A 12,259-nucleotide genomic window follows, 5' to 3' on the forward strand; every position below is an offset into this window, starting at 1 on the left:
GTCCTGTCTCTGTCAGCATTCCGGATCACTTAAGACAACGAAGCATCGCCGGACTTGTCAGAGAGTCGTAAGCGAAGCTCTTTGGTACCCTGCTAAGCCCACGAAAGCTGAAGCGCCAGATCGAGCTATTCACAATCATCGCCAATGCGATATATTGCACGTCTGCTTTATAATCTACGCGCCAGCTATTGACATAAACACGTTCCTAGATACCCAGGTATTTTCGTTTTAAAGCCCTGCAAAGCAAGGTCAAACTACCCAACCTAGGGGGCTCTTGATGTTTTAGCCGCCCCCTTGCACCACATCTTTGCAGCTCTGACTGACATAACAGAGTATGGTAACGTTTGGGACAAATGATGTACATCGGTGAGTACTTTCGCTGAAAATGCAATATCGTAAGTTTAGCGCAGAACTAGCTGTAAGACATAGAAAGTTAGTCTAGACAAACGATGCAGAAGAGGTTTGCGGATAGCAGGCCGTCGTCTCTACAATCACTGGCCCTTGGCATATTTATCATCTTTTGTTTTCTCTATGTACGTGTTTTCGACTTCTAATGCGGCTGATTCCGCACATCTGGTTATCGCTCCCCTCGCAAATTCGTGTACATCACTCTTGTCGCCGCTAGCGAGCGCACCTATCATCCTACATTTCTAAATATAACGCATGTCTAGCTCGCAGTTCTCTAGATCTGAAGGCTCTATTATAAAAGCCCGAAGATAACAGTCTCTTAAGAACTCCTATATGTGGACTAAGACTAAAACAACACAACTACAGATTTCGTCTGCAGGTATTGTTGGAGATTCTGCAATATTTGCTTGATTAAAGAATGCTTTGAGCGAGATGGACAAAGTTAATAGAGACAGATCAAGCGCTATATTAGGGAGTATTGTCTCTCTATACTTTATTATTTTATTAAACTCCGCGTGAGCGGCGTCTACAGATTCTGTGCTTATTCTAAAGAGGGCCAAGAAATTTGCGGGCAAGTACGCGTCTAGCACGAGAGGTCGTTTCTAGCCTAGCAAGACCTTCTTGCTAACGCTACCCGTTGTTCTTAGTCTTGATAATGTATCTGATAAGTCCTTATGCAGGTGCAATAGATCGCGTGTTGTAGTGCCTACCTAAAGTTCGTTTGGCAAGACTCCGCAACTCTCGGGGAATAACTTAGCTGTCTCCGGAAAGCTGTATACGTACCGCGCTGTCGCCGGCATTCTTGTAGCGATAACGCGATATACGTGTAATATATAATGCGTGATAGACAACAATAAATGTTCTTTCGCAGGTACTTCTATTATGATAGGGTCTTCTATAGAGGAAATCCCTTTATATAAGAAGTTTAGTAACAAGGCTGCAGCCTTATACTTCCTGGAGGAGATTAGCCTATCAAGTGTTCGGAAACAAAGGTAGTAACTATAGCGATGGAACGTGTTATGAAAGTCTAGTACGTCTTTCAAATCCGGCCAAAAGAAGCAGATTGCTTTTTTCTATCTAACTATGCTGAAAGAGTAACTTATGAAGATTCTCTTATGAGACGTTAGTGGAATAAACTGTCTGATATGTGACGGCTTAAGAATGTCTAGAAAGCTGCGAATGCAACTTATAAGTCTAACGACAACGTGCGTTACGACCCCGAGGTCTGTAGATGCAGAATCCTCGATTGTTATAGGCGGGAAATCATCGTCCTAATTAATTTTCAATGGTTGAGAAAGACTAGATCGTATTCTGAGCAGAGCCTCGGCCGCAGACATCTCTGTTGGTGATATGTCGGTGAAGATGGACATTTTAGAGAACTTCGTTCGGACATTACACGTGAACTTTGGAAGAACCGTGCGATTGTAGTGCTTCTCTAGGATTTTTTGGCATTCTTAGCAGGCGTCTCTGGTTAAGATTATGCACTTCGAATAGAGTTAGCAAGATGTTAAACATAAAGTTGTAAAGAAGTTACATACCTTGCGTTTGCTACAGCGATATCTAAAGCATAACGATTTACTCTTGTCTGTACGCTGACTATAGACCTTTAGCTAATTCTTTTGTTGCTGGCTATGTGCTTCTGGGTCTGTGTAGAAAGAGACATTCTCCATTTCGCGGCTAGGTCCCGTCTTCTTATGGTAGGGGCTAGCCGCCACGCTTTGTGTTCTCTTGCCGCACTTCGGCTTTCCTCTAATAGCTCTAGTAGGGACGAGTAGGCCGGTAGCGCCTGTTATATCGAGAGTTTCTGTTGTATTAAGACTGGTCTCTGCGACCGGCGGTAACTTATGTATTGCTGTAGCGAACGAACAAGCAGCAGGTAGAGTTAAATCCTCGTTCTAAGAGGGGTTTGCAGCGAGAGGACCTATCGCACCGTGCTCGATGTTGTTGGCTATGTATGCTGGCAGTTGATTTGCAGGAGCAGGTACCGGTCTAATAGCTTATAGCGGGAGACCTGGTTATAGGTAATAATATTGAGTAAGCGTTATAAGGGAAGAGGTATTACTTCTAAGATTACATGTGCTTAACAAAGAAGGACCCGTGTTGTAATGCGATGTCGCGAGTGCTATCGGATTAATAGGAGGTCGCTGGCTATATTCTGCGTTACCTACGGCATTGTAATGGAGGTCTTGAGCGTCGGAAAATGTATTACCCTGCGGGCCGAAGCCCTGGATATGATCGTGAGGGGTGTTTGGATAGATGACGGTTAGTGTAAGTTGTTGTCCAGGCTATGAGTAGACGTCGAACCCGTACGTACTGCTACTATCGCTTGGGATAAAGCTATGACTGGGTATCTGAGGTGGGTACGCTGGCATACTAGAGGAATAGTAGGCTCTAGTAGAGCCTGTTGCGGCCTCACCTGTTACAGTATATGGATACCCAGCCGTGGCCTCTCGTACGTGTGAATTTGTAGGAAATGCTTGCGCCTTCTCTAAAATATGGTAGCGTGCTGCCTTATACTGCCACTTCGCCTTAGCAAGCTGAAGCAGAGTGTCTTCGGGTAGTTGTGTCTTCTAAGCTTGAACGAGTCCCGCGGGCTCTGCTAACAGCTAATTGGACTGAAATAGTACTATCGACGTTGGCTGAGGTATGTACTGTAGGTTCATGCTCGTCGATAGATCGCTAAGCATCCGGGGATCGTTCAAATGCGGAAGAGGGTATGCAACATCTTCTTGAGCGACTGTAAAGAGCGATGAATTGACTGGTCGATGGTTTCGTCTGGTCGTGACTTCCTCGCCTTGTTGGGCCGCGAATTCGCGATAATCCATGACGTTCACTTGGATGCCTACTTGATGAGATGCGGATAGACGCTGGGGTCTTTCGAAAGAAGCTTCGGAGACCCCAAGGGCGGAGGAGCGAGATGCTGATGAGGCACCGTGCTAGTAGAGAGGTGCGCAACTGTATGAAAGCCCTCAAATGATTGAGTCGGTGGGTTGGGAGGCGACATGTTGATAGAATGCAGAAGCATTGTTTATACACTGACACGGCGAGAACCAGGGCTGTTGAGAGACAGGCAGACATCAAGGGCCAAGCCTGAGTGACAGAGGCTGAGGGACGTCGGTAACAGCTTCCGCATCCCAAAGCAGACTAGACTACGCCATCCTTCACGCTCAGGCCATGCTTCCGCAGCCAGAACAGTCTTAGCGCTGTTTCGGGCACTCACTAGCGCGATATCATTACCAGCACTCTGCAGTTCCGCAGCACGAAAGAGACTAGCACCATCAACATGCGAGGATGCTCATCGTTCCGCAACCGCATACGGATGCGCAAAGGAATTGAGCCCCTAAACCTCGCGATGTCGCCGCGCACAGCCTTCGTGCCTTCTTCCCGGGCAAACATGTTCATACCCAGGTAGATAAGAACACAAAAGCCCGCAATGTAGTAAAGGACAGAACGACCCCCGAAGGATCACAACCTATCGTTTCCGCCCCCACACCCCTTACCACGCCGCACGGGAACAGCAGCCAACATCCTAGCTATGTGGACGAGATCAGACGTCTTGGCACTCCTTCAGCTTCTTGCTATGATCATCTTTGCGAGTGTGCATGCTGTATGGTGTTTGACCATCCATCGAGGTACGCCCTTGGACATCCTGCATTCGCGCGGACTGATGTACTGACATCGATCGAGTTACTGTTCGACGTAGCGCGCCCGTCCCAGCATCAGGTGCTAGGAACAGGAGTAGAGGCGGGATACAACCACAGCCACAGCCACGAGCCCTGTCGCAGTCACGGTCACAGCCACGCCGATGACCTCTTATCCTGAGTGTTGCGCATACTTCCCCTTCCGCCATTGACATCAAACAAGAGGCGATTACACTATGTGCTACCACAACCCCATGGCATTGGATGCACGTGTTACAAAGACAGATGAAGGAGCTGATGATGGGTACCTCAAGATCTCGTGTATGGTGACAGCGCCCAACCACAATATAGCAATCGACATTGTCGCATCGAGATATAGAAGAATTATGATAGTATTAACCTGTATCTCTACTGTCTACATCTCTTACCCCGACTGCAAGCCATGCGATATCTTCGTTTGTTGTGCCAGCATACTTGCATATTCGTCTTAAAGACCGTTCAGCCTTGAGTCTCCGCTTCTCAAGATCACATCATCGACACATGGCTGATCATGCAGTGGAGTTTGGAACGCGTCATTCCATGTTTCGAGGGGGATGATTACTGGTGTTAATATTGGATGCTTTCTTGCTCTCTTAGCCGCACACCATCCCATCCCGCGGCTCCTCCACAACCTCCTTCTCTCCCTCCCCATTCTTGTCTCCACCCTCCTCACTAACAACCTTCTCCTCAACCCGCCCCCCAGGCACCAACCCCACACTCTTCTCCAACCCCTCCTCTTTCTTCCTCCTCTCTATCTCCTCCTCCGCCCTCTTCCTCTCCTTCTTACTAACAGTCATACTCCCCTTCTCCAACGCCTCCTTCGGCAGTGGTCTAACATACGGCTGACACACCCAATACGGCCTCTTAACCCTTGCAACAGTCGCAAGAGAACTCTCATACGGATCTAATTCCACCTGCTCCTCCTCTTTTGCGTCCTTGCCATCCACCTTCCCCTCTTCCTTCACATCTTGGGCTCCTGTGACAGCGTCGTTAGCGTGCTCCTCCTCATACCCCATAATCCCCTCCTTAACCGCCTCCTCAACAAGCCTCAACACATTCTCAAACGCCTCAATATCGCCCGTCCGTGATCGTGCAAGCGCGTCGCGTACGTTGTGGTGTTGAGACACAAGCGGACGCAATAGGTGAAAGAGATGGGCTTGCATGGCTGTGAGATTGGGGTTGCTAGCCTCCTTCTTCTTTGCGGCTTTAGACAAGGGTTTTTGTTTCTTCTTTGGCGGGCTTTCGCCTTGAGAGGCGGGGCGTTTGCCGTTTTCTGCTGCGTCTGTGTTCGAGTTTGAATGGGCTGTTTCTGCTGTTTCTTCCGGTTGTTTTGATGGGTCTTCGGTCTCAGGATCGCCGGGCATCCAGAGCGGTTTCCGTTGTGGCGGGTCTTGACCGAGTGCGTATTTATGGATGATGTCCATGTACCGTCTCATTACTGCGTCCATCCTGTATCCACCCTTACCATCGCGACCGCGCCAGTACTCCCGTCCTTCCTGGCCGGGTGGCGGTGGCGCGGCGAAGATAGTAGGGTCGTACAGGTTTCCTTCTGCGCTCATGACGCCGTCTGCGCCTGTGGCTTCCAGACACGCGGCGATGTCTTCGTGTTGGAGTATGTTGCCGTTGGCGAATATGACGGTTTCTCTAGGAAGGTTCTCCCGTAGGTGGCGGATCATCTTCCAGTCTGCGAGGCCGGTGTTGTGACCTTTTTGTTCTCGACGGCGGCCGTGCACTGTGATGATGCTTGCGCCAGCGTCTAATAGTGTTTTTGCATATGCGAGAGTTTTCTCCGGTGTCTCAAGGACACGCATCTTCGCTGTGACTGGGACATCCAGTTCCTCGTGTAGTTTGCGTATCATCCTCGATATCAGATCCCAGTCTTCCTGCAGGAATGCGCCGTATTTCCCTCTCTTCGCGATTCCTTGTGGACATCCCAGATTCAGATCAACCGCATCGCAAAAGGGCGCAACGTGTTTCGCCGCGCGCAGAAAGTCCTCGGGGTCGTTTGAGCAGAATTGTACGGTGAGGGGTCTGTCGAACGCTGGGTTGCCGTCGAGATGTCTGTCCGACTCGGGTAGTTGTGAGAGGTGGTATTCGTCGCTGGGGGAGGGGATAGTCGATTTGAGGGGTTGGAAGTGCGCATCGCGGTAGTTGCTCTTTTCGCCGAACATCTTCGAGTGGAACATTGGGGTGTATGCTAGGAGGTCTTTTTGCTGAGATTCGGGGAGGAATGAGCGCGAGAGTAGTCGCCATGCCTGCAGACAATGAGGTTAGCCATCGGCTCTGTGCAGAGTCGTATGGAATGAAGAGACATACGAACTCTGACTGTTCCACCATGGGCGCAAGGATGAGCTTTGGACTGCCGATACTCTCATAGAATGCGCGCCCATGTAGCTTCCTCCTCTTCCCGTTCGACTGCGCCGCCCCATTACTGCTTCCAGTTTCTTGCGCTATTCCATTCCCAGTGTTGTGCAATGTCCCCGCCCCCTCCCCATTCCCCTGCACCGTCGTCTGAGCCATTGTCGCCATCTTCGCGCAGTATCGATTCGGAATTCCTCTTGCTAACCTGGGGGCGACGGCGCCCCCAAACACTTGGAGAAGAGAAGGACGTATGGCGACGGACGTCGAACGAAGTGAGATCGAGCGCAGCGAGATTCGTTCAGCTAGTTCGTGTCGGTCGAGATCTTGTCGGTCGGCGGGTGTAGCGAGCGTAGCGAACCCTGGAGTGCAGTAGAGTCACAAACCCGTAAATCCCGGCAGAGTTCGAGTAAGACTAGGACAAGCGCATAAACCAAGAGATAAACAAAGCAGTCTCGCGTATCTCACCAGATCCCTCGATGACTCGTGCAGTAAACGTCGTCGTGCTCGTCCAGCAAAAAAACGCCATCAGCACTCCACTGCATCTGACCAATCGGAGTGCGGGGTATCTCCGCATGGCACCATCTTGCGAACGAAGCACGGGGAGGAGTCATGGACTATGTTTGTGGTATGGAATGTCGTTCCTCTCTCTTTAATTATGTACCATTGTTCTCGTCTTATTGTTTTCGTATTCGTGTTTGGGGTTCTTGATGCTGGGGTAGGTTGGTGGGTGGAGATGTTTCTACGGCTTCATCCATGCTCGATACCTTGCAAGGTAGATGCTAACATATAACACACGCGCAAACATCGTCTATAGTTCTCGATTACTGGGTTCACTGCCAAACAGTTCCAATACTATGGTACATTACCCACAAGCGGCATCCACATGCATCAAACACCTGCCCTTAGCCTCGCCCGACCAAACCCTTACCGACATCACGCCATCAGGGTACCACATCACAACACACCCGCCACGCCTACTACATGTACGAGCACATGCGCACCACTTTATCGACACACATACACGCACAGAAGACCAAAGCACACTCACCACGCTTACTACATATACATGCACATGCGCACCACCTCACTCATCTACTCACAAACTCGGAGGTTTTCAGAATATACCAATATGATTTCATCTCATCTCAACAAACTACAACCACCATCTTGCTCGCATATCATACCACATGATAAAACACATACAACCCAGCCGAACAACCATCAGCCAACCGCCCAGAGCCGTCCGGGTCATGACGATACGCAGTGATGTGCGATGGACGCACGGCTTCTCGAACAGACGTGCGTCCGTCGCACATCACCGCGTACCGCCATGACCTGGAGTCTCATCGAAAGAAAGACCATCTCCAACAATCATTATTCTGGATATCTTCGTCGGCCGTAAAACACAGTAACATCTCTGTCGACTCCACAAAGGAAGACCCGTCGAGAGAGATCAAGAGAGAGAAAAGCACTCTCTAAAGTTGTCGAAGGAAAACGCTGAATCGCAAGGACAAGAGACAAAACACACGCAGACCACCCCGTTGATTGGTAAGACGCCATGTTGGAAAAGCAAAGAGAGGACGCCGGTATTATGCAGTTTAGTGGATGCAGATGCAGAAAGGCTTCGTGTCGTGTCGAAGCAAGTGAAAAGGTGGAATGGGACCAGTGCCGTTACGACAATACTGGGCCCTCCGGATATCATCAAAAGAGAGTACGCCAGGAGCAGGAAGATCCGTCCGTCCAGGTGTCATGAAGATATGAAGGAAGCTGCGGGCGAGCGATGACAAGCAAACGCCCAAGTTTAGAAAGTGCTCCAGTTCCATGTGCCCTGGAAGCTCTGGGCCAAGCTGCCTACGCGCGTGTTCTCAGGACGCTTAGCGGGCGCAGGAGTCTCGATGGACTTTGCGGGAGCGGGGCTGTTGCTGTTGCTGCTGTCGGAGCTCTCGCTGTTGGTGCGGCTGGAGCGGAGGTGCTCCCACTCACGGAAGGAGCTGTGGCAGCGGTCGCAGGCACGGTGCCAGTGGCCTTCAGGGTGGAAGCGGGCGAGCTCGTCGAGACGCACGTTGTTGCGCGAGTGCTGCCAGCAGAAGATGCCGCCGCACTTGCGGCAGTGGTGGCGCCGCTGGAAGAAGCCAAAGGGCTCCTGGCAGCTGGATGCCGAACACACCGATGTGGAACCGTCGGCCTAGGGACGAGTTAGTGTGGATTCTGGACGCAACGGCAACTCTGAATTGTGGACAAGTGGACAGGTGTCGCTAGCCCGAACAGCCCGGACTCCAGCCCTGCATCGGGTAAAAGTCTAGGTATAGGTCTAGCGTGGGGGACGACGTGTGCATGTCTCGACAGCCGGCAGACGATGGAAATTATCCGAAGGCCATGGCAAGGCGACATGCACAACATGATCGACCTTGGCCGCCGAGTTTGCCCCCCCAGGCGTCTTGTTGAGCTGAATTGGAGGGCTCGGCATGTCGGCTCTGCAGACAGCGGGAGGCCAGACCAACGCGCGCTAGGCAGTGGGACCGGACCATGTACGTAAGACGGTCCCCTCGCAGCCCAGGTGAGCACGCGACAGGGAAGCACGGACGGGCTAGCAGCGGCATAGCGGACAAGTAGGAAAGGCGCGAATACATACCTGCCAGTGGTTGCGTGTGATTGGCCCCGCGACGGGCGACAGTGGTTCGGCGTTGTAGAGGCTCTGCATGTCTTCATTGCCAATCTGCGAGACGGGCGTCGCGCTGCCCTCGTTAGCGACCCACCCGTACGTGCCAGCCGACCAGCCCTGGTTCGGGGACGACACGCCCGAGTCGACCTTGGGCGGCGACTTGCTGCTGGGCTTCTCCGTCTTGCGCAGCGCCGCGGGGATGCCGATGGCGGTGCGCGGCTGGTAGATGCCCTGGTGGCGGGCGAGGGGCAGGTGTGTGGTGCGCGGCGACGTGGGCGAGACGTTGGCGGGCGTGTTGACGCCGGAGTGTGTGGGTGAGTACTGCGAGTGGGTGCTCTTTCGGTAGGCGTGGTGCTGGTAGGGTGCGTGTTGCGGGATCGCAGTCGCGGTTGAGAAGGTCGTGGCCATGGTGACGGGAGGAGTTGAGGTTGGCGATGACGGAATGAGGTTGAGGTTGGCGAGAAGTCGCGAGAGACGTATGATACGTGGTGCAGGCGGTGAAGTGCTGCGCTGGTATTGGTGCGCTGGAGGTTCTGATACAGCCCTTTGGGAGCGGGAGGCTATCAGTGGCTCTGCAGTGGTGCGACGGGTGCAGACGACGCTGACAGGCCAGCAGGACGCGTGCGGCTCCTTGGGGACGGTTGGGGACGTGTTGGTGGTGAGGGTGCGTGTCAATTGGTAGCTGACGTGCAGGCGATAAGAGACGAGGGCGGTGATACAACAGACGCCGGGGCCAACAGTCGACCGAGTTTAGCAGGACATGATAGTGAATATAAGCGTAGTTCGTGGTAGTGGTCGTATATGTGATATGCGTCGAGTGAGGCGGATATAGGTGTAGATAAGAAACAGCGGTGTCGCGTGAGTGCGGAGGAGACCTGGGGTGAGGCTCTGGGGACAGGATGAATTAAGTCGTCGCCCGCCAGCTGCTCCAGCGACCTCTTCCCAGCAGCGAACTGACGGATGGGCGGCCATGCCCGAAGGGGGATGCCTGCACCCTTGGCGACCGACCGAACGACAGGGTATCATCGGGCTACGACCGGCCATTTGGAAGATTCTAATTGTAACATGGCCGTCGCATCGAGCTCGCTATCTTCACACTGCCCTCCCACTCTGCTCGAAAAGACTCGATAACTACAAGTCCTAGGCTGAGATCAGGCTCTATGTCCTACGCGAACGCCCCATTTTCCCCTTCCCCAGCGCAACCCTCATTCCTTCACCACGACCGTTGCGCCTCTTCTCGAGGCGGCCAGCCGTTGGGCCCCACTGTGCCCGTTTGGGCGTCCCTTATCTCTAACCAATCACACCCTTTCTAAAAGAAAAGCAACGCCTCAACCTTCTCCGAGGACGGAACTGCTGCGTCAAGCGTGAACTCATTTCCTGGGGCGCCCGTACAGTGATGACATAGCACTCACCCCATAGCTTGATTGCGACACCCTGCGCAAACGCAAGAACAGGCGGTGATGAACGTTGATAGACATGATAGACATACCTTGACATCACAGCTAAACGACTAGGCAAGTATGCCGCGAGAGGCGCCACACACCTACCATCCCGCTCAAGTACGGCCAGCTTGCAACAACTGGCGGGGCATTTGGCCACACTACTGTATTCAATTCAATGCACCTCATCCACTCTGTAGCCACGCGAGCAAGGCGCGCGCGACGCAATTATCCAATATATTATGCTCCACTCCAAGTGGAATTGAGGCTATTCGGCCAGAGCTCACGATCTTTGGCTGATGTGGGACCGCTTAATGAGATCGTACCCGCTTAAGGGTAGCGGTAGTGTCGTTGTTCGTATTGGTGTTGTGACCGTGCGTGCATCGTGAAGCAGTGCTGCGTGGCGTTGCAGCGATCCCCCCGTTGACATCGTCGTACCAAATAAACCTTGCGACGCTGACATCCGAAGACTCCCCACCGTATCCGCAACTTTTCTGAGAGAACCACGAGGAGCCTGAACAAAGTTTCTGGTGACTGAACTCTGATTATAGTCCTGGTAATGCCGAGTGTAATTGCATGGTAAGTCCTCGTCACATTTACAGTTAGAGACGTCCGTGGATGAAGTCACGAATGCGAATGCATCTTTCCATCAGCTATTCATCACTATTCGTCGTCTCGAAGTCTTGTGGTCTTGGCATCTCTTGCACCGAAGTAAAAGTGACGGTGAAGCTGAAAAATGACTTCCATGTGATTGTTGGAGTGTTTGGGTCCCTACGTCACAGCCACCCAGCGTCTCACCCATGTCCACCAACCATACAATCTTTAACTTCCCAAAGCTACACCCACCACCCACCATCTCGCATCGCAATACCTTCGCCATGCCCTGCCCAGACATGTCTGGGCAGTATATTTTGTCTTTGCAAGGGGACGCGCATATAAGCAAACGACTCAAGGCCAAGTACGAGGATGACCTCAAGGCCACAATACAAGAGCTCTCTGAGCTCAATCAAGAGACAATGCATAGCTTCGATATGGAGAAGGGGGACAAGGAGATCATCTGCACGAATAAGATTAACAACCTTACTGCTAAGATCGCTCAGCTGGATGAGCAGCTGGCGAGCCTTGATGAGCAGATTCAGCGTTGGAAAGAAGAAAACAAACCCCGTCCCCAGAGCGAGCTTGCGGAATGTAAAGCACGAAGTGAAGCGCATATACGCGCTAAGTTGGCCAGGATCCAATGATACCTTGAGCAGTTTGAGGTAGACGTTCCTGGAAGAGCAGAAGGAGCCTGGAAGTCTTGTAGCGTGCTGTGTAGCAGCTGTTGAACGCGATGTGAAAATGGCGAGACTGAGCACCTAATCCTGTAGCCGTTGAACTAATCTCAGCTCCAAGGCTGAAGTCAAGATCTTAGACTAAGAGCTAATTAGTCTGAAGCGCAAATGCTCCCACCAAGATCACTCGCAGAGAACCATTGAACAAGTGTCTTGACAGACAGTAACCCTGTGGAAACCTCATCTCGCCTAGAAGCAGACGGCTTCCTAGTCGGTCCCCTGCATGTTCCTGAGGCGCACCGACCAGATCCTGCCGGATGGATTCAACCGGATTATTGGATTCGTGGGGACGTTGCGCAATCATCCTTGGTGGGATTTGCCTCGCACGAAGTTCGCTCGAGCTTCTAAGATTGCACGGGTGTCGGTAGTTTCTTTTGA

General features: G+C 52.0%; 3 protein-coding genes across 3 annotated transcripts; 1 reads left to right on the forward strand and 2 right to left on the reverse strand.

Moving 5' to 3' along the window:
* Window positions 1-4,681: 4,681 nt before the first annotated feature.
* On the reverse strand, window positions 4,682-6,463 carry J4E88_008582 (uncharacterized protein; the record flags this gene model as incomplete). The annotated part of the gene is made up of 2 exons (XM_049402192.1): window positions 4,682-6,343; window positions 6,458-6,463. 2 exons carry the CDS (start codon window positions 6,461-6,463, stop codon window positions 4,682-4,684), a joined length of 1,668 nt encoding a protein of 555 aa, XP_049251863.1.
* A 1,787-nt stretch (window positions 6,464-8,250) lies between these two features.
* J4E88_008583 (uncharacterized protein) lies at window positions 8,251-9,519 on the reverse strand (the record flags this gene model as incomplete). Its single annotated transcript, XM_049402193.1, has 2 exons — window positions 8,251-8,634; window positions 9,082-9,519. 2 exons carry the CDS (start codon window positions 9,517-9,519, stop codon window positions 8,251-8,253), a joined length of 822 nt encoding a protein of 273 aa, XP_049251864.1.
* A 1,909-nt stretch (window positions 9,520-11,428) lies between these two features.
* On the forward strand, window positions 11,429-11,791 carry J4E88_008584 (uncharacterized protein; the record flags this gene model as incomplete). The annotated part of the gene is made up of 2 exons (XM_049402194.1): window positions 11,429-11,454; window positions 11,491-11,791. 2 exons carry the CDS (start codon window positions 11,429-11,431, stop codon window positions 11,789-11,791), a joined length of 327 nt encoding a protein of 108 aa, XP_049251865.1.
* Between the last annotated feature and the right edge of the window lie 468 nt (window positions 11,792-12,259).

Source organism: Alternaria novae-zelandiae, assembly GCF_023758075.1.
Source record: "Alternaria novae-zelandiae strain BMP 2774 chromosome Unknown scaffold_20, whole genome shotgun sequence".
NCBI classification, from domain to species: Eukaryota; Fungi; Ascomycota; class Dothideomycetes; order Pleosporales; family Pleosporaceae; genus Alternaria; species Alternaria novae-zelandiae.